A 22,585-nucleotide genomic window follows, 5' to 3' on the forward strand; every position below is an offset into this window, starting at 1 on the left:
AACCACAGGGTCCACCACGGCGGCTGTTCAGGTGCTGGCCCATTGGCGGTATACTGCTTGGGTCCTATTCCTTACGGATGGGGGAGGCTGCAATTTGGCAGCCACAGGGGCCTCCACAGCAGCTATTCAGGAGCTGAGCCATTGGGGGTATACTTCTTAGGTCCTATTCCTTGCGGTTTGGGGTGGCTACCTTGCGGCAGCCTCAGGGTCATCCTCGGCAACTGTTGAGGAGCAGAGCTTTTGGGGGTGTGCTTATATTAGGTCCTATCCCCGGCGGACTGGGGGGGGGGGCTGACCATGCGGCAGCCACAGGGTTCTCCACAGCAGCGGTTTCAGGAGCAGGATCGCTGGGGGGATGCTTGTCGCAGGTCCTGTTTCCTGGCCGATTGGGGTGGCTGCTATGCGGCGGCCGCGGGGTCCCCCTCGGCAGCGGTTCCAGTGCTGGGACGTTAGAGGCATACCTTTTAGGTCCTGTTCCTTGCAGAGGGGGGAGTCTACCAGGCGGCAACCACAGGGTCCTCCCCGGTGGTTGTTCAGGAGCTGGGGATTTGGAGGTTTACTCCTTATAGGTCCTGTTCCTTTGGATTGGGGTGGCTGCTGGGCGGCAGTCACAGGGTCCCCCGCGGCAGCGGTCCAGGACCTGGGGCGTTGGGGGTGTACTTCTTAGGCCTATTACTTGCGGATGGGGGTGGCTACCATGCGGCAGCCACGGGGTCCACCGCGGCAGCTATTCAGGAAGGGTTTGCTGGAGGTATATATATATATATTTTTTTTTTTAGATCCACTCCTTGTGGAGGGGGGGTGACTGCCGTGCGGCAGACATAGGGTCCCCCTCGGCAGCTATTCAAGGGGTGGTTTCGTTGGAGATATACTTCTTAGGTCCTATTCCTTACGGATGGGGCTGGCTACCATGCGGAAGCCACAGGTTCCTCCATGGCGGCGATGCAGTACGTGGGCCGTTGAAGTTATACTTTTTGGGTCCTATTCCTTGCGGATGGGGGTGGCTACCGTGCGGCAGCCACAGGGTCCTCCACGGCAGCTATTCAGGAGGTGCTCCGTGGAGGGATGCTTACTATAAGCCTTCTGCATGTGGATAATGTTTAGTGGCGCCTGTTGTGCTAACCCAAAAACTTGTTTACCCGTCGGTTTTTGAACAAGTAGCGTTCAGGAATCGAGGGTGTGAAGTGAATTTTTACATTTTCCTCCGAGGGGGCCTGATTACAATTGGCTCATCAAAGGTCCACGGGAGGTTTTTTGAGTTTTCTCCTTCACTTGGGTTAGTTCTGTTATCTGTCACTTGGTTTTCCTATGTGATGTCTGTCAGTGAGGATTTCAGGGTGTTTTTCTTTTGCAGCCGTCAAAGGTTGAATGGGAATGGCTGGTTTGGCCGCTCTTACATTTTTGGGCAGCAGGGCATTACTTGGCGCATAGGACAACTGATGTTTTGGGTTACGGCTTTTAGGTGGTCAGGCATCCTCTGCTGGTACTGCGTCAGCCGCAGTTTCGACAAGGAGGGAAGGCGTTTCGTCTTCTCCGGCTGAAATTTTGCAGGTTTTGTCTTACCTGGGGTTCTGGTCCTTTTAGCTAGCTTTCTCCTTTCCTGGTTTTTATTGGTTTGGATGGCGGGGCGGTTTGTTAAACCTCTGTGGTGGGAAGTCGCTACCAACCAGCGGTCAGATGGGCATAAGTGGTCATTGTGGGGCACCCTCTTTAGAAGGACGGCAGGTGTGTCCTTACCTTGCGGTTGGACATTTAGACGTTCCCCTGCGGGAACCGAACGTTTGCCAGAGAAAAGAGTGGTGAGGCCTGCACAATGCGGGTTATGCAGGGAGAAGGCGGGGTTTGGTGTACTCCCCTCCTTGGTGGTTTGATTTCATCCAACGGACCAGAGCTGGTGTCTGGTAGCGACTGGTCCTTTTGCCATCCTCAAATATAAAATCAATTCAATTACAATTATAGTTTAAAGAACAGGTCAGCGATCAATAAATATCATCTGGCCTTTAACTACAGCTAACGTGTCCGTGTCGTTATTTTAGTGTGTCGTTATTTTAGTGATAAGCTAGCTTAAAGAAGTGTTTATGTCAATCGCAATAAAATTATGGGCGCCTTAGATAAGCTGAAGGCTGCATAAGCCTGAAGCCATATAAGAGTCCAATTTTTTGTGATTGGTTGTTGGTGTCTAAGCAGTTGCTAGGCAGATCAGTGTGTTTTCTTGGGTATTTTCCTATAGGATTATAGGGCTGTCCATCAAGGGTGTAGGGGTTGGTCTTGGAAGAATATATAAGCCATGATCATGTGACTCAGCTTCCTCTTGCCATTTTGGAATGCCCTCCCGCCCGCCCTGAACATAATTTTATTTTTATTTTATTTTTCCTACATCTTGTCTTTCTCGGTGGGCTCTTGACAGCCAGATTGGCGGGAAGTCGCTACCAACCAGCGGTCAGATGGGCATAAGTGGTCATTGTGGGGCACCCTCTTTAGAAGGACGGCAGGTGTGTCCTTACCTTGCGGTTGGACATTTAGACGTTCCCCTGCGGGAACCGAACGTTTGCCAGAGAAAAGAGTGGTGAGGCCTGCACAATGCGGGTTATGCAGGGAGAAGGCGGGGTTTGGTGTACTCCCCTCCTTGGTGGTTGGATTTCATCCAACGGACCGGAGCTAGTGTCTGGTAGCGACTGGTCCTTTTGCCATCCTCCAATATAAAATCAATTCAATTACAATTATAGTTTAAAGAACAGGTCAGCGATCAATAAATATCGTCTGGCCTTTAACTACAGCTAACGTGTCCGTGTCGTTATTTTAGTGTGTTGTTATTTTAGTGATAAGCTAGCTTAAAGAAGTGTTTATGTCAATCGCAATAAAATTATGGGCGCCTTATACTAAATAAGACTTCTGCAGGAATTTTATACCTTCATGATTGAGCTGTACTGTGTAACAATGGGTTGGCTAAACTGTACATTTGTCATCATTCAGGTAGAAATTTCTTTTGGTAGTATAGTGAAATATCTATTTTAAGTACACTATACAAGGAATAAATGCAAAAATTACAAAAACATTCATTTTTTTTAAATTATTTCTATAATTGAGCAGAAAATGTCAAAACAACTTATTTCTTAGATAAATATTGTCTTACCTCAAATTGCACTATTTCCGGGTTGTCTGCTACAGAAGCAACCCAATCTGTGTAAACTTGATTCCCAGGAAAGGACCCCTTTCTCTGCCAGGCTAGTTTAGCAGCGTATTCAGATCGTCCCCCTTTTGTAAGGGAAACCGATTTTTCTGATGACTGTAAAAATGAACCTAAACAGCAAAAAATGGTGGGAGGAGACATGGGGGAATGAATTAGTGTGCGACAAAACAATGCAATACACAGGGAGCCAGATTTGAATGAATGCAGCTCTTATTGTGAATTTTAACGGCAACCTTATCTTTGTCAGAGATGATATCTACAGAGAAGGTCCATAACCACATACAGTACACGTACTGTTTCAGACACATTTTTTATTTTTAAATATGGCAAAGTGTGTAGATGTATGCTGAATGTGGATGGCGCAGGTTGCACCGTTGCCATCCACTTGTTGTTATACAAAAGTGTTTGTTATACATGAAGTGCCTCTGCAGCCATTTTATAGCAGTTAGTAAACATACACTTCTACAGCTCTCCAGAGTCCTGTGGAGATTTTTGCACAGACTTTACAGTGTCCATGCCCCAATGGAATTACTGGGGCCTGGACAACAACCAGAACCGGGCTGAACCAGTTGGGTGGCTATTCCATGCATACCTGAGCGGTGGGTGCGGAGGTACTGGTGATTAAAGAGTTAAGAATATTGTTCTATACAATAGGTATAAAAAGTCCCAACAAGCCTGGCCAGGCATAATGGCACTTGTGGAACAAAAATTGCCAGCATGCCCGGACATAAAGGGTCTGCTGTTCCTAGCAGCGTGTACACCGAAGGCTCTCACAGGCTGGCTTTGAGCAGCTGCCGACTTTTTTTGCTGACCTTATAATTTGACTATATTTTAAAGGTTGACATTTTTCCGGTCCACATTTTGACTGTCTACCTTTTTGATTGTCAACATATAGTCCATGTCACATGTCGTCATTATGGTGTCTAAATGTTGACTGTCAAGTAATGTACCCGACCCACCCAACTTACCATCATAGCGCTCTGTCATCTTGTTTGTTGTGCATTTGTTTTTTTGTTTTTTTATGGTCCAGAACAAAATCCTAATGCGTGTTTCCCACGATGAACATTCTTTTGATTCTTGTTGGGTTAGACCTGTCAAAATATATTTTTGTAAAAATAAAACCAAAAAGAAAAAAAAAAAAAGAACTTGACCGTTAATAAGAAATGAAGCGTTTAGCAAAAATACCAGGAACCAAGGGCCTAATTCAGACCTGATCGCTGTTGTGTGATTTTGCATGATGGACGATTATCGAATGACTGCGCATACGTATGGAACAAAATGCGCAGGCGCAAGGCCAAACTGCGAAAGAATCGTGCAAAAATTTGGATCGCTAGGAGTATGCAACTTGATTTACAGGAAGCGGACGTTTGGGGGTGGTAACTGGACGTTTTCTGGTAGTGTCAGGAAAAACGTAGGCGTGCCCAATGCGTTTTCTGGGTGGGTGTGTGTGACGTTAGCTCTGGCCCCGATCAGCATGATTCTATCGCACTGTAAGAGTAAGTCTCGGGTTATGTACAGACTGCACAGGTGGCACAGAATGGGAAAAACATTCGATGGTGAGTGTGATGCGAATGGATTTGCAGATGTCCGCTGCCTGGCAAAGTTTTCGCACGGCGTATGCATGCATTCGCACGGGGCGGGTTTTCACTCTCTGTGGGCGGCGGCTATCATGATCGCAGCCCTCTGCAAAATTGTAGAGGAGCGATCAGGTCTGATTTAAGCCCCAAGACTGCCCTTCCTATCCCATGCAGCACTGCTCTCTCCTCATATGGGTTGACCTGGTTCCATGAACTTCCCATTCACATGCTACTGTAGTTACAGGGGCCCAGATTTATCAAGCTTTGGAGAGTGAGAAAGTGGTCAGAGATAAAATACCAGCCAATCAGCTCCAAACTGCCATGTTACAGGCTGTGTTTGAAAAATGGCAGTTAGGAGCTGATTGGTACTTTATCACTGATCAATTTATCACTCTCCAAGGCTTGATAAATCTGGACCACGGTGAGTTATAGACACAAACTACGACTGTTTGAAAGAGGCTTGGGAGCTAATGTAGAGTCTGTGTTTTGTGGATGAATTTGGCATTTTTAAGTGCTGTACATGCTCTGTAGGTGAATGTATACACCAACAGTTTCTGCTTCGTACGCCTTTTAGCTGCATCTCCGTTTATGATTGAGTAAGTGTAACTGTATAGCCATAGAGTGTCTGTGCATAGGCTGCGTTTAGTTAGGGCATGGCATAGGCCTGTAGGCGGAATTTCGAGCTATGTTGAATTGTGCCTATAGAGAGATTCATAAGATTTCAGACAGATCTCTTGCACCATGGTTAGACCTGGCGCAAGTGTGTGCAGATAATGATGACAGCTATTTAATCTAGTATTTGAATAGGGGTGGAGCCAGGGGCGGATACAAAGTGCTACAATGCAGCGGGAGCAGCTTCTTCTGACGCCAAGTTCCACTGTGCTTCATCTGCGTGTTTAACCAGCTGGTACACTGTGAGCAGAGCCGGCCCTAACCAATATGATGCCCTAGGCAAGATTTTGGCTGGTGCCCCCTAGCACCGCCGCTAGTTCTGCAGGAGATGCCTGGCATGAGTCAGCTGGCAGCTCTGCTAACGTCGGAGCGCCTTTTGGTTATAAAAATACATCTTATTTGCAGTACTATGTGGCTAGGATGCACAAGCAGCTTCTTCTGATTAAAATGATATGCAGCATGCCTATATTCTTTGGGCAACTGCTGCTGTATCCGCATACGAAATGCTACATTACAGTAATTTCCAGGAATACACATTTCGTATGCAGATACAGCCACAGTCACACACAAAATATAGGCATGCCACATATCATTTTAATCAGCAGAAGCTGCTGGTGCCCCTAAGCATACGAAATGCCCTAGGCATTTGCCTAGTTTGTCTATGCCTAAGGCCGGCTCTGACTGTGAGTGGTATTTCACTACGTCTGCAGAGAAAGTAAGATGCAAAATGTAAGACAAAGATGGTATGTTGGACTTCTCAGAGCGGCTCCATTGCAGCGGTCATCCCACACCGTATGGCATATTGAGGCTGTGTGTAGGGAGGCCACATCTACAATATGTGCAGGAGCTTTAGGTCCTGGTGTAATGTTTTCTGTATATCATTATTTCAAAGGGAAAAGGAAGACTGGAAGATAAAAGATGGGATTTGGTAGGGATGGGATACTCAAGGACCCAAGCAGCCAGTCACACCAAGTCAGACAGAAGGGGTAGCGAAACTATTCAAGGTGATGGGTTAGGGAAAATTAAAAAGTCTCAGGGATCTTATCAGATTTCATGAAAGGTTTTTGACCTAGTCATTAAGAAAGCATGTGATATATTCCATGGACACTACAAACTGAGCGGGAGATGTATCAAGGGGGGGAGAAGTGGGCAAGTGGAGAAGTTGCCTACAGCACCAACAGCATTGAAGTATCCTTAATCAAGTACATTCTATAAAATGATAGGTAGAAGCAGAGGTACCATCGGGTCTGGTGACACCCGGTGCACATTATACATCCCCCCCCCCCCCTTCACTCATGCACCTGAAAAGGTGGCGCGGTCCAACATGAAAGAAGTGGGCCTTGCTGCAGAATCCTGATTATATTACTCCGGTTTGTGCCAAGGAGATGCCCAGAAGGACCCCAGGATATGCTGGGCTGTCCCCAGAGACTAGCGCCTGCACTGCCAGTTCCTACTCTGTGACAGGAGCTGGGTGCTGGAGGATAATATCACCCTGCAGCACCCAGCTCCTGTCACTATGGAGGAAATGGCATTTTGGTGCCACCCCTTCTGAGGGTGACACCCAGGGCCGGATTAACAAAGGGGCTACTGGAGCTGCAGCTCCAGGCCCACTCTCCAAAATAGGCCCACAGCTTCCTCAGATTGTGCAGCTGCAGATAGGAAAGTTAAGGAAACAATTAAGGACACTGTCACGGTCTGCCACACACGTGACAAATCCCGCAGCAAACCGCCGACTGGTCACCCGCATGTGCTGCTGCCCACCCGCCCGCCTGGCAGCAAGGGAGATAGCGCGCGCTGCGCGGCCAGCAGCAGCGGTGACAGAGAGGGATGGGAGAGAGGACAGACTGCACGGAGGTGCCTGCCGCTGGGGCCATTTATGCCGGGGGCCGGGGCAGAGGTCGCGGACAGAAGGAGAGACGGGCGGCTAGCAGCCAGCGAGAGAGCGGAGTCAAGTTCATCTTATCCCCCAACCGCTCCGGGCTGAGGCAAGTGGGCAAGGTGAGGGGAGATGGAGGCCAGGCAGGAGAAGCACCCTGTGTAGTCTCTCTTCTCTCTCTTTATTAGTATTATTTTGTCTCCCTATCATTATATGTTCTTTATACAGTGGCCATCGATTTTTATATATGTGTGTACTGTGTATATATATATCATACATACACACACACAGACACTATATATATATATATCTTCTGTAAAAGCTCTCTATTAATTGTTTTATATCACCCTGTTACTATCTTCAAGTCATCCACTATCCACTCCCTGTCACCCCTGCCTCCGCAGTCACCCTGCTTCTGCTATCTTCCCATCACCCGTCACCCGCTATCTCCCCTGCACCCCTGCCTCCCCAGTCACCCACTATCTACCTGTCACCCATTATCTCCCTGCTACCCCAGTCACCCATTTTTGCAGTGCGCGCTGTCACTTTATAAATCTAATCTCATCAAGGGGTGCCAAAATCTATAGTCATTTACCAAACAAATTAAGCTCGGGCTGGCCCTGTGCTCACTTCTTCTCAGATGCTGTGTCTAGTCCCTTCCCCAGCCATGAGTTGCCCTGCTGCAGCTGCATTCTGAGTATGCAGAGACATCCATAGAGACCCTACCACCTCCAGGACCAGGCCTGCCTCCCTCCTGCTCCTATACCCCATCTGCGCAGTAATGTGGTGTGGGAAGGTAGCCCAGTACGGTGGTGCTAGAAGGTAGCGCAGTAAAGTGGTGCGGGAAGGTAGCACAGTAGGGTGGTGCGGGAAGGTAGCGCAGTAAAGTGGTGCGGGAAGGTAGCTGTTAGGGTCTCCTGCTCTGTGCTGCCACGTCGTCATGGCAACTGGGAGACAAGTGCTAGCGGAGTAACCTGAGCGTAGCTGATACTCCGGTTCGGGTCTTTTGCTGTGCAGTGGTTACAGGCTCTGTGCACGGCAGGGGATCCGGTGCTGGTTTTTGTGCTCACAGTCTGTGAGGTCTGAGTGGGGCGTGGACAGCACCTGCTATATAAACCCTCTTCTCAGGTTAGGCAGATGCTGCTGAATCTTTGTTGGTTAGTCAGTTCCTGAAAGCTAGCTAGTACTGTGTAAACTTTGTATTTGTTTGTTGCTTACTGCAAATAGGCCTTGGGATTTGGTATTACACTCTGTCAATCCAGACCTAGCAGTAAGACTGGAGTCAGTCGTTTAACCTGCTGGGGTTCTTTTGCTACTCTGTGAACCTAGCAAGTTTGCGGCTGTATTCTCAGACTTGCCTGCCAAAATCCTTTCTCACTGTGCAAGGTGTTCAGGTGTCAGTTTAGTGGCAGTAAGTTGAACCAGTGCACTGCAAGTGAGGACTAGGATTGTGGAGACTCTCCTTGTGTCTATTATTCCATCTCTGACCAAGGAGTTTACTGCCACACCCGTTGGTAACCCTTTAGGGTTTTGCTGTTGCCCTTAGCAACAGCATTTCGGGTTCTCTACGTATTAAATCACTACATCTCACTTCTTTCCATCTGAGCATTCCTAATACTAGGGAGACACCCAGTTTCTTAGCCTTTGGGCTTCTCTGTTCACTTTGTGTTTATTTTGTTACCCTATCGCCTTCTGTGTATGTAATGTCATATTCCCCAGTCTGTCTGTGAGTTCATTTGTTTTGCATCCCTCACCGTTCAGACACCAGTACATTCCTGCTGGCACTGGTGTGCATAACAGTAGCACAGTAGGGTGGCGCGGGAAGGTAGCGCAGTAAAGTGGTGCGGGAAGGTAGCACAGTAGGGTGGTGCGGGAAGGTAGCGCAGTAAAGTGGTGCGGGAAGGTAGCACAGTAGGGTGGTGCGGGAAGGTAGCGCAGTAAAGTGGTGCGGGAAGGTAGCACAGTAGGGTGGTGCGGGAAGGTAGCGCAGTAAAGTGGTTCGGGAAGGTAGCACAGTAGGGTGGTGTGGGAAGGTAGCACAGTAATTTGGTGCTGGAAGGTAGCACAGTCGGGTGGTGTGGGAAGGTAGTGCAGTACTGGAGTGCGGAAAGATAGCTCAGTAATGTGGTTTTGGAAGGTAGCGCAATACAGTGGTGCTAGAAGGTAGCGCAGTAAAGTGGTGCGGGAAGGTAGCACAGTAGGGTGGTGCGGGAAGGTAGCGCAGTAAAGTGGTGCGGGAAGGTAGCACAGTAGGGTGGTGTGGGAAGGTAGCACAGTAGGGTGGTGTGGGAAGGTAGCACAGTAATTTGGTGCTGGAAGGTAGCACAGTAGGGTGGTGTGGGAAGGTAGTGCAGTACTGGAGTGCGGAAAGATTGCGCAGTTATGTGGTTTTGGAAGGTAACGCAGTACGGTGGTGCGGGAAGGTAGCGCTGTAAAGTGGTGTGGGAAGGTAGCACAGTAATGTGGTGCTGGAAGGTAGCACAGTAGGGTGGTGTGGGAAGGTAGTGCAGTACTGGAGTGCGGAAAGATAGCGCAGTAATGTGGTTTTGGAAGGTAGCGCAGTACGGTGGTGCTAGAAGGTAGCGCAGTAAAGTGGTGCGGAAAGGTAGCACAGTAGGGTGGTGCGGGAAGGTAGCGCAGTAAAGTGGTGCAGGAAGGTAGCACAGTAGGGTGGTGTGGGAAGGTAGCACAGTAATTTGGTGCTGGAAGGTAGCACAGTCGGGTGGTGTGGGAAGGTAGTGCAGTACTGGAGTGCGGAAAGATAGCTCAGTAATGTGGTTTTGGAAGGTAGCGCAATACAGTGGTGCTAGAAGGTAGCGCAGTAAAGTGGTGCGGGAAGGTAGCACAGAAGGGTGGTTCGGGAAGGTAGCGCAGTAAAGTGGTGCGGGAAGGTAGCACAGTAGGGTGGTGTGGGATGGTAGCACAGTAATTTGGTGCTGGAAGGTAGCACAGTAGGGTGGTGTGGGAAGGTAGTGCAGTACTGGAGTGCGGAAAGATTGCGCAGTAATGTGGTTTTGGAAGGTAACGCAGTACGGTGGTGCGGGAAGGTAGCGCTGTAAAGTGGTGTGGGAAGGTAGCACAGTAATGTGGTGCTGGAAGGTAGCACAGTAGGGTGGTGTGGGAAGGTAGTGCAGTACTGGAGTGCGGAAAGATAGCGCAGTAATGTGGTTTAGGAAGGTAGCGCAGTACGGTGGTGCTAGAAGGTAGCGCTGTAAAGTGGTGTGGGAAGGTAGCACAGTAGGGTGGTGCGGGAAGGTGGCGCAGTACGGTGGTATGAGAAGGTAGTGCAGTAAAGTGGTGCGGAAAGGTAGCATAGTAGGGTGGTGCGGGAAGGTAGCACAGTAAAGTGGTGTGGGAGGGTAGTACAGTACTGGAGTGCGGGAAGATAGCGCAGTAATGTGGTTTTGGAAGGTAGCGCAGTAGTGTGGTGTGGGAAGGTAGTAATGGGGTGCCGGAAGGTAGCGCAGTACGGTGGTATGGGAAGGTAGCTCATTAATGTGGTTTGGGAAGGCAGTGCAGTATTGTGTGGGAAGGTAGCGCAGTGCGGTGGTACGGGAAGGTAGCACAGTAATAGGGTGCGGGAAGGTAGCGAAGTAATAGGGTGCGGGAAGGTAGCGCAGTAATGTGGTGTGGGAAGGCAGCGGAGTAATGTGGTGTGGGAAGGCAGCGGAGTAATGTGGTGTGGGAAGATAGTGCAGTGCGGTGATGCAGAAAGGTAGCGCAGTAAAGTGGTGCAGGAAGGCAGCGCAGTACGGAAGTGCAGGAAGGTAGCGCAGTAATGTGGTTTTGGAAGGTAGCGCATTAGAGTGGTGTGGGAAGGTAATAATGTGGTATGGGGAGGTAGATGTAGTGCAGGAATGTAGAATAGAGAGGTAGTGCAGTGAAATAGTGTGGAGATGTAGTGTGAGGAGGTAGCGTAGTTATATACTGCAGGGTTGTAGTACAGTGATGTAGTGTGAATAAGTATCACAGTGATGTTGTGTGTGGAGGTAGCTTTTTGATGTAGTGTAGAGAGGTACTGCAGTGATATAGTATATCACCACACCAACCCTACCCTCCCAGGAGAACTTATCTATGGCACTGATCACACTACCTGCATCGGCACATAATAGGCCCTTCCGAAATCTCAGCTCCAGGCCCGTGTGGACCTTAATCTGGCACTGGTGACACCCAAGTGTGGCTCGCACCCCCATAGTGATGCCACTGGACAGAAGCTAGTCCACTCTAGTCTTTACACTGTTAAATATATCTCCCCACAAACTCTGGATATCACTACAGTGTAACAGGGTGAACTGTTTGGTAATTTCTATGAATAATGGGCCAAAACTGAGTCCTGCTTGTAGTGTTAAATGTTTCCTTGAATTTAAATTCCCAAACCTCTTCTATGCAAGTCCTTTGTGCTCCATTCTGGTATTATTTATGTTCTAACCTTGGATTCCTTGGTGAATTTAGAAGAAAAAGGGCTCAAGTCACAATAATAGAGCACAAAGAAATATCCTATTCCTGCACATGTACAGAGCCATACGTACTTGAGATTAGAGATGCGCGGTTCAGTTATCCAGAAATCTGAATCCACCCAAATTTTGTGGATCCAAACCAAAACCCAGTCCGTATCTCCCAAGGACATCTGTTCCGAACTGAGTTTCGGTTCAGATCTTCCCAGTTTGGAATTCAGATTTTAAATCCGAATTTTGTGTTTTGGATTGCAAAAATTACATGATTTTAGCTGTTTTTATACATTTTTTTCACTGATTATGGATTTTTCTTTTTTCCTACCAAATAAAAAACAAACAAATTCTAACCAAAACACTTGAGGGTGGTTTTGTGAAAACCAAAATACGATGATGAGTTAGAACCAAGACCATAACACGGGGATCCACACATATCTCTACTTCAGATGTCCATGCGCCACTACCATCATCAGTGTGTACAGTATGTGTACCTGCTCTGTAGGCATGCCCCATAACAGGCGTATATGCGTTTCTCTGCAGGTCTCCTCATTTGCGTAACCATGCCCATACGGTATATGGCCTATGTTAGAATGCCCCCTTAATCACTTTTCACTCCTCAATGAGCGCATGCAGGCGTGCCATTTGCACGAAGGTCTACAGCAGAGCGTATAAGTGTGTTTGCAGAGCGAAATCACACACTAACCCCTACACAGACTGGCGCAGCACTCACTCTGCGTCAGCCCCCTTGAATCTGAGTCGGATCTACCCTCAGATATGGACACATCTTGCAGGTTTCAGCATACCGTGCATGTGCCAAGGACAGAGATCGGCATTTTTGCATGCGCAGGATCAGCTATACTAGTGTGTACAGGTTAATTAGTCCATCAATGGACCAAACCTTCTGTGAAATGGGCATTTCTGGGTGGTAACTGGGTGGCAACCATGAGATCACATGGAACAGATCTGTGAGAGTGTCACGGTCATGAAAGCCTACTTCCTTACTGGATCGTAGGATGGGGATGGGACGTCTTGTTGCACCCAGGATAAGGCTGGGGTAAGTCTCATTGCTAATAATGACAGCTGCAGCTGCCTATGTAAGAACAGTGGGCAGGATAGTCTCTCACATGCAGTCCCGCAGACTTTTATTATATGAAGGTGGATTCTCGCATTGCCATAATGTAGTAAGCAGGCATCCGGGGTCAGACGGAAAACTGCGAATGACTCAGAATCATGTTCTAAGTGGGCTGGATCATTTTGAATTATGAATACTGTATATACTATAGCTATTTATTTTAATCTGTAATACACTTTACAACCAAGCGGCTACTGCGGCTGTTTTATATGATTGTTCGTTTGACGGCCTTACCTGACGTTTTCATTTCTTCTGCGCTATACTGGTAGAGGAGGTCATAGGATCCACCCATTTTGCCTTTAGTGATGTAATGGGTGCCAAAGTTATTAAATATTCTACTATACAGGGGATAGTTATATTCCAAGGGAAGAAGATAAAGATCCGCCAGAAAGACATTTGATAGCCAGAGATTGTCCTTCTTCATAGTGAAATCTGACACTGAGATCACTTTACTGACCCTAATAAAATTAGAGTTCTGGGAAAGAAAAAATATAATTTATTGTCCTCTCTTTATTAACATCAGACAGATTTCATAACATTTGTTGAAAACCTATTTCGTTAATGGGTCCTACACATTTACCGATTACACCGAAAGATATGAACGATCTCGTTCATTAATGAACGAGATATCGTTCATATCTTTCAGTGTGTATGCACTAACAATGATCGCTGGTGATGGCTCGTTTAAGCCTGCAAGCCAATACAGACAATATCGTCCATATTAGCATGCAGGACCATGGGGCTGGGTGATGGGGGGAGTGAAGAAACTTCACTCCCACCCAGACCCCCTCTCCCCCACCGCCGGGGTGTCCGTCAGCCGTATCGGCCATCGGGCATCTCGGTGGCCAATCGGCCAGTGTGTAGGGCCCTTAAGAGTAACATGATTTGAATCATTTTATGTTATTTTTTTATTTTTATTTTTTTACGTAGTTAAAAGCATTGGTAGTACCTAGGGCTGTGGTCGGTCAGTAAATGTGAATATATAGAGCATCTAGCATCCAAAAAAATGCACTACCACCCATGTAGTTCCTGTCTGCTTGAGCAAGTTCATATAGGTACTGGGCTGTTGTAAGTTCCAACCTTGCATCCATTTACATGTTAAAAGGGGAATGGGTACTGATTACCTGAGACAGGGCTTGTCTGGGAGGACAGAGGTGGAGGAATGACACACCCAGTGCATACTGGGCCTGGTTCAGATGGGATTGGAATTACCATAACTGCCTTGGAAGCAGCAGTGATAGCGCTGTATGAAAATGCAGCAGGAGGCATCTATTACATGCAGATGCCTCCTGCTGCAGTAGTGCCAGTGGGTTCGGGGGTCAAATAATAATGTATTCCCTCTCTTCTCTTAGGGCTGTGCTCTGACCAGTCCAATGTGGACCTGGCTGTGACAGGCCACACAACACTGCGTTGAGTTCAAGGTTTGAAGAACACATTATCATTAAATTCATATACTGTAATATAATAACTACACCTTTTTGTTAGAGGATTGTACAGTTTCCTTAAAAGATGACGTTGATGTCCATTTTGAGCTGGATTTCACACTGAATAACACTGGAATTCCAAAACCGCTCGATCCAGAAGACGCTGCTGAATGACTACTGCTACTGTCACGCCTGAAATTATTCAGACTATCATAGAAATCAGAAGCTACATCATCCGTTTCATTTTCCACCTTCAGGAGGACATGTTGAAAATATGTCAAAAAGATAGTATAACAAAATAGTCTTTTTTGTCATCTATTTACTAGAATTCTGAATTCCAGATCTGTGACCTTCCTTCCTTCCTTCCTTCCTTCCTTCCTTCCTTCCTTCCTTCCTTCCTTCCTTCCTTCCTTCCTTCCTTCCACCCTCCCTGTCTCTCTTCCTTCCTTCTTCCCTGTCTCCCTTCCTTCCTTCCCACCCTCCCTGTCACTCTTCCTTCCTTCCTTCCTTCCTTCCTTCCTTCCTTCCTTCCTTCCTTCCTTCCTTCCTTCCTTCCCTCTCTTCCTTCCTTCCTTCCCTCTCTTCCTTCCTTCCATCCCTGTTTCTCTTCCTTCCATCTTTCCTTCCTTCCCTCCCTCCCTGTCTCTCTTCCTTCCTTCCTTCCTTCCTTCCTTCCTTCCTTCCTTCCTTCCTTCCTTCCTTCCTTCCTTCCTTCCTTCCTTCCTTCTTCCTGTCTCCTTCCTTCCTTCCTTCCTTCCTTCCTTCCTTCCTTCCTCTCCCTGTCTCTCTTCCTTCCTTTCCTCCCTGTCTCTCTTCCTTCCTTCTCTCCCTCCCCTCCCTCCTCTTCTACTTCTTACTCTTCCTTCCCCTTACTGCCACCCTCATTCACTCTACTCCATTACATACATCATCTGCTTCACTCAAACCTTGCCTGCCGCCATAAGTCCATGCTCTGCCCATTTCATCTCTGGTTCTCCCCTAGGTCATCTTTCTGGTTCTCAGCACATTTGCGTGACTTGTCCTCTCTCTCTCTTCGTTCTTTCTTTCCTTCCTTCCCTCCCTCCCTGTCTCTCTTCCTTCCTTCCCACCCTCCCTGTCTCTTTTCCTTCCTTCCTTCCTTCCTTCCTTCCTTCCTTCCTTCCTTCCTTCCTTCTTTCCTTCCTTCCTTCCTTCCTTCCTCTCCTTCCTTCTTTCCTTCCTCTCCTTTCCTTCCTTCCCTTCCTTCTTTCCTTCCTCTCCCTTCCTTTCTCTCTTCCTTCCTTCCTTTCTCTCTTCCTTCCTCTCCCTTCCTTTCTCTCTTCCTTCCTTTCTCTTTTCCTTCCTTCCTCTCTCTCTTCCCTCTCCCTTCCTGCCTTTCTCTCTTCCTTCCTGCCTTCCTTCCTTTCTCTCTTCCTTCCTTTCTCTTTTCCTTCCTTCCTTTCTCTCTCTTCCTTCCTTCCTTTCTCTCTCTTCCTTCCTTCCTTTCTCTCTTCCTTCCTTTCTCTCTTCCTTCCTTTCTCTCTTCCTTCCTTTCTTTCTTTCTTTCTTTCTTTCTTTCTTTCTTTCTTTCTTTCTTTCTTTCTTTCTTTCTTTCTTCCTGCCTTCCTTTCTTTCTCTCTTCCTTCCTGCCTTTCTCTCTTCCTTCCTTCCTTTCTCCCTTCCTTCCTTTCTCTTCCTTCCTTCCTTCCTTCCTTCCTTTCTCTCCTACCTCTTACTCTTCCTTCCCCTTACTACCACCCTCATTCACTCTACTCCACTGCATACATCATCTGCTTCGCTCAAACCTTGCCTGCCGCTATTAGTCCATGCTCTGCCCATTTCCTATCTGGTTCTCCCCAAGTTTATCGTTCTGGTTCTCAGCACATTTGCGTAACTCGTCCTTTTTCTCCACTCCCATCTGCAGGCATCACTGTATCATCCTCTGCCTCCTCCCTTTGCTCTCAGCCACATCCCCCTAGCTACCTCTCCCTCTCTTTCCTCTTGGTCCCCTCCTAAGCTCTACTGTATATAACTCTGCAATATCAGCACCTGCTCACACATCACGTCCAACAAAAACTGACACAATGTACCTGAAATGTGATACTTTCTAAATTGGCTGGAAGACGATACAACTTTCTATTCGGTCCTGTTCCGTTTCCTGAAACTGTTTTCCGAATTCCACCGAAATAATTGTTGCCGAAAATCTCCCCTGCGCTTTCACCGGACAGGTAGTTATACCTATACAGCATATACACTTGTGAAACATACAGTAAATGAGAAGTGATATAACAATATCCCACATGAATAAGATGGATGGTAGGGATTTGGGACAGAATACATACGTATTCCCGGCGGACGGGATACTGGCTGTCAAAATCCCAAAATGCCGGCAGCGGGGCGAGCGCAAAGAGTCCCCTTGCGGGATTGCTGCGCTGGTCACATTCCGGGCTCGATGGCTCGTTCCACGAGTGGGAATAGCCTCTGTGCGCCGGGATTCCGGCTGTCTGCATTGTCGGCTGTGGGGATTCCGGCTTCAGTATCCTGACCGACAGGATCCCAGCAGCCAGCAAATTAACTGCGTCCCTTTGGGACAATATAAATGAATGACTGTCCCGAGACAATCACAATAGGACGTTTACACATCACATAAAATCTTTTAATAGTTTTATTATATATTTTTTTTCTATATTTAAACTATGTACATTAAAAAGAAAAATCAAACTAAAAAAAATCAGGCCATCCAATGTTACAATGCATTTTTATAGAATTAAATATTGAAATATAACGTATTGCCAAATTATAAATTCATGGTATATAACATTTGCAGAAAGAGTTAGATTTGGGTGGGTTATATTGTTTCTGTGCAGGGTAAATACTGGCTACTTTATTTTTCCGCTGCAATTTAGATTTCAGTTTGAAAACACCTAACCCAAATCTAATGATGGGTACACACTGATAGATATATCTGCAGATCAATTGATATTAAACTTCACACGTCAGATGCATCCGCACACCACTCAAGCACACTTATCTTAGTAAATAAATACACAACTGTATTTGGCGTGAAAGGGGTCAGCTTTTTATTTTTGAGTGAGAGGAAGGCCTATTAATACTAAAACTAAAATGCAGACTTCCCTCTCTAACTAAGGTGGCGGGGAGAAGAACGGTTAAACATGATAAAACGTAACATGGGTGATCAACATTATAATACAGAAAATGAAGCAATAAAAAACATATGTGTTAGAGAGCCTTCTGCCCCAGATGTTCGGGGATCGGCCTCCTGCCTCCATCGCAGACATCGGAAATCCAAACTCCAAGGCCAGGGGTCGACCTTCTGCCACCACCCCTGCCCACCAACAGTTACAGGGACGGAGGTACACTCCGCCCCTACGGGTAAAAATTGGGCCACCGGCCCTGATATCCACATATGTTTATGATCTATCATATGGGCCCACCGGGTACAGGTGGTGCCCCTAAATTAAATATAATACTATAAAGTAACCTAAAAGTACACCCGAACTTACTACCATAAACTCCTAAGTTAAACTAATATAACCGTTCAGAAACCGGCCAACTGCCAGGTTACCAACCTGCCACCGCCACCGAACTCAAAAAACCCAACTCAACTAAACAAAGCAGAATACGAAGTAAACAAATCTAACGTCTCGAATAATGTCCTCCAAAAAGATCAGCATACCCGCCGGAGACAAGTGCACCCCGTCAGACCAGTACTGCGTCGGATCACGGAAGGAGATTCTCCCGTGCGTCACGACCAGCCTGCCCTGCTGGAGGACAGCGCGACCGACCACCTAATTGACGCGCCTCCGAACCAGGTCAATCGCCCCGGGGTTAAAGGCTCCACGCCAAGACCTCCTAGGGACAATGGGGGTAATTCTGAGTTGATTGTAGCAGCAAGTCTGTTAGCAATTGGGCAAAACCATGTACACTGCAGGGGGGGCAGATTTAACATGTGCAGAGAGCGTTAGATTTGGGTGGGTTATTTCGTTTCTGTGCAGGGTAAATACTGGCTGCTTTATTGTTACACTGCAATTTAGATTGCAGATTGAACACACCACACCCAAATCTAACTCTCTCTGCATATGTTAAATCTGCCCCCCCTGCAGTGCAGCATGGTTTTGTCCAACTGCTAACAAAGTTCCTGCTGCGATCAACTTGGAATTACCCCCAATGTCTGAACAGAGGAACAGGCAAAATGGCCAGTCTGCCATAAGCTCCAGCAATTGACGTCTGATCTCGAGGCGAATGTCCAGCCCAGTGCGGCGCACCAGATCATTGACACCCAGATGCAGGACCAGAAAAAGCGGATACCAGAAAAGGCCGACTGCCGACCTCAGCCAATCACGCAGGCCATCCCAGCGGAGGCCTCTACACCCCAACCAGCGCACAGCCCTCAGCTCCGGAAACCGGGTCGTGTTGCAAGCCAGAGCCGACACTGACAGCCAGTATACATAGGAATGGCCGATAAAACAATGTAAAGTGCGGATCTAGCTGCCTTCCTGCAAAAGAAGGGTGTGACTGAGATTAATAAACAAAATAAAGGGAATATGGAGAAAAAGGGGGAACCTAACCTGCGTCCCTAATAGGGGGGGGGGGGGTCTCCCAATTTGACTTGAGGCAAAACCACAAAACTTCGTTGGCCGGCCAAAACCGTAATTAAAACCAACGATAAAGCAAAAATTCCTCAAGGCCCCCACAATCGCAAATGACGACTGTGACGAGCAGCTAATCCACAAATGGGCGCACTGGGAGGAAAAGGCCTGATATAGCGCTTGACCTCCACCTACCCAGTGCCCGGACTTTGACTTCGGACCAACCCGCCGCAGGGGCTGCTGAAGCAGCGCCGATGCGGAAAGAGTGAGTCCCATAGTCGGCCGGAGATAGACCAAGGTATAAAATACAACGCCCCAAAACCGACCGGAATTGATATCTGGTCAACGGGGAACCGTCACTATGGACGAGCCACCCGTCAGGCGTTGGAGGCCGTATGGACGAATAAGAATGGGCCACGGTAACTGGACAAATGCCGCGCGCACGAGCCCGACCCATTCGAACCCACTTCCCCCTGCCGACTACGTCAGTCTTGGAGCGCTGAATCCTACACCACAAACCGTCAGAGCGTATGACGACGTGGGCCACCAGCATGGGTGAGGACGTAATCCGAGAAACGGACACCAGCTCGCCCATCCTGAACGCACCGTGAAAGGCAATCGTAAGGGCCGTCATGAAGAGGCCAACTTCATATCCCGAAGAGCAAATACTCCGGAGGGATCCTAAAATCCGCCTCAACAAAGACCCAGGGGCAAATTTACTAAGATGGGGGTTCTATTTAAGATGGGATGTTACCCCTAGCAACCAATCAGATTCTGCTTCTCATTTATCTAGCACCTTCTAGAAGATAATACCAGGAATGTGATAGGTTGCTATGGGCAACATCCCATTTTAAATAGAACTCCCATCTTAGTAAATTTACCCCCCAGTGATTGGCCGGTGATTGTCCGGGCGGGGCGGGATCGCCCGAGCCCATCCTTTCAACACCCTCCGTCGGAAAAAGGACTTAGCAAAGTCCACTTCCCCCCGAAGCTGCAGAAAGTAAGATATACCCGCTAGAACCCTACCAACATACGCCCGCGAAATTCCGTTGGTGTACTAAACCCAGATGTAATCTAAAAGTAATTCGTGAGAGGTCTTACCACTATGGCCTCTCTCCAGAAGGTAGCGACTCCACCGCTCCCATGCGGCCACATAAGCCGCGAAAGTTGCAGGAGCCAATGACCTGTGGGCTAAATCCTCCAATCCGGGCGGATAACCTGCCACACATAATCAGGATATAATTCCCCTTGGTTTAGTGCTGCAGGAGCCAAGCGCCTAAACCGCTGCCAATCGCATCAATAAAGGGCATCAGCAATTTCGTTACGCACGCCCAGGACATGCTTGGCTCACAACGTAATGTTGTTCACCAAGCACAGCAAGACTATCTGCGCAATGAGCTGCAGGACCGGCAAGGAAGTGGATTTCTGCCTATTAATGGCAAAAACCAAGCCCAAATTGTCGAACCAGAAGATCACCTTTTTGTTACGCAGGGCATCACGCCATAACTCCAATGCGACCTTTATGGGAAAAATTTCCAGCAACAGCATGTTTGTCGTGAATTGCTCACTAATCCAGGCCCTCGGCCAAGGAGATGCGCACCACCGGCTAGCGAAATTAGCTCAGAAACCGCAAGCACCAGAGGCGTCCGTGAAAAGCTCCAAGGATGTGCTAGACACGACCGCCTCTTGCCGTTGAAACGAACTAGAAATTCGTCCCATGTGCGTAAATCCCTCCAAATTTCGAGGGACAATCTAAGAAAATGATGCGGGCGTCTAATCCCAACTGCTGCCCGCTCCAATTTCCTGCAGAAAACCCTACCCATGGGGATAACTTTGCAAGCAAAATTAAACAGGCCCAAGAGGGATTGAGCCTGCTTGAGAGTAAGCTTGCCCGCAGCAAGCGCATAAAGGATATCATCGTGAAGACGTAACACCTTATCCACTGGGAGCCTACATAGTCCGGCAACCGTATCAATCTGAATTCCGAGGTAAACTAAGGAGGAAGAGGGACCCTCAGTCTTCTCAGGTGCCACCGGAAACCCGAAGTGTGCGAAGAGGGCCAGAATATAGGCATGCCGCATATCATTTTAATCAGCAGAAGCTGATGATGCCTCTAGGCATATCAAATGACCTAGGCAATTGGCTACTTTGCCTATGCCTATGGCCAGCTCTGCCGAAGGGTGCAGAGGGAGAAGACGAAACGCCGTCTGGATGTCCAATGTACACATCACGGCCCCCGGACCAAAAGACCTAATGGTAGCTATGGCCGAATCAAAGGATAGGTAAACGACCCTACACTGATCATCAGGGATAGCATAATTTACTGATGAGCCGAGGGGACAGGAAAGATGTTGTATGGGCCTAAATTTGCTCGCGGTCTTCTTTGGCACAATCCCGACAGGGGACAAGACCAAATCCGGTAAGGGGGATCCCGATAAGGGCCTATCATCCGGCCCAACGACACCTAAGCCTGAACCTTCTGCCGTAGCACGTCCAGAAACTCCCGAGCCGAACGCAAGTTCGTACCAGCCCCGGGACCCACTAGCCCAGATATCGGCAAGGGGAAGCTGGACGTGAAACCCGAGTGCAAAAATTGGGCGTCCACCCGCAGCGGGTACCGTTGCAGCCAGGGTATGAGCGCCAGGAGCCTAATTGGGGTGGGGCCATGGCCAGCGCCTGGGGCCGCGGAAACGCGACTCTGCCGGGTCTGCGGGACGGAATTACCCCCTGTCCCAGGACTGGTGCAGTCCTTGATCCCATGGGCTCTGCCACATCTGATGCAGGAGTGACGAAAACGACACCGACCCCCCAAGTCACATTGGGCATTATTGAAAGCAAAACATTTGCCATGCCCGTGCGCGACGGACCTACTCGAAAAGCGGTAGAACGAGAGCCAGGCTGCTTTGGCCATCTTCTCGCCGTACCTCCCTCCTCGGTGCCCACAGAGCCCTGTGTCAGCTCAGAGCACAATTCGACATCCTTTTTACCGAAATTGTAGATCACCCGGCCGTGCTGTTTGCGCCGGAAGTCCTCATCATAACGTCGCCAAGCCGACCCTTTGTACTTATGGTACAGCATGTGTATAAGGAACTGATAGCGCACTAGGTTCATATGCTCGTCCGGGCGCGTCTCTAGATAACACGCCGCGAAGATCAACATGCGCCTAATCCAATTAGGGTAGGATCGCAAGCGGGGCTGGTGGGCCGGCCGTTCCGCCAGAGGACAGGAGCGGCGCAAGAGTCTGCACGATGCTATCAGCCAAAGAAATGGTGGTCTGCCCCGGTCCTCCGGGTACGGAGGATAACAAGGGAGCCGCCGCCGACACGATTGCGGCACAATTGGCAGACAAGACGGTGGCGTCCACCAAAGGTGCGGCCGCCGTCACCGGCGCTCTAAGCTCAAACGTGGCATGTGAGTCTCGCGTCCCACGTAAGGTTCGCAAACCACCCGTCGGGAGTAAGGACCCGGACGATCCCTCGCTGTCGGGTATCACTGCATATCTGTCCTGCTGCAATAAACTCTGCCTGACCCGCCTGCGCCGTGACCTCCTCCTATTCCGAGCATTGGTCTCAGCACCATATACCTGAGCGCCGTCACTACTAGAAAAACGCAGCACACCGTCCAACAGAGGGCTGTCCGCAGCAGCATCTGAATTATCAGTCTGGATGCGGCAGGGGACAGACAACTTGTTACCC

General features: G+C 48.5%; 1 protein-coding gene across 2 annotated transcripts in view; it reads right to left on the reverse strand.

Moving 5' to 3' along the window:
• C6 (complement C6) overlaps positions 1–22,585 on the reverse strand; it is a 162,293-nt gene that overhangs the window by 47,210 nt on the left and 92,498 nt on the right. For both annotated transcript variants that reach the window (XM_063961425.1, XM_063961418.1), the window contains exons 6-10: positions 16,371–16,518; positions 14,373–14,573; positions 13,133–13,373; positions 4,159–4,281; positions 3,134–3,300 (exon numbers count right to left, since the gene is read on the reverse strand). In XM_063961425.1, the coding sequence (XP_063817495.1) occupies positions 3,134–3,300; positions 4,159–4,281; positions 13,133–13,373; positions 14,373–14,573; positions 16,371–16,518 (880 nt within the window). The remainder of the gene's footprint in view (positions 1–3,133; positions 3,301–4,158; positions 4,282–13,132; positions 13,374–14,372; positions 14,574–16,370; positions 16,519–22,585) is intronic.

The sequence above is a fragment of the Pseudophryne corroboree genome, chromosome 1, assembly GCF_028390025.1.
Source record: "Pseudophryne corroboree isolate aPseCor3 chromosome 1, aPseCor3.hap2, whole genome shotgun sequence".
Taxonomy (NCBI): Eukaryota; Metazoa; Chordata; class Amphibia; order Anura; family Myobatrachidae; genus Pseudophryne; species Pseudophryne corroboree.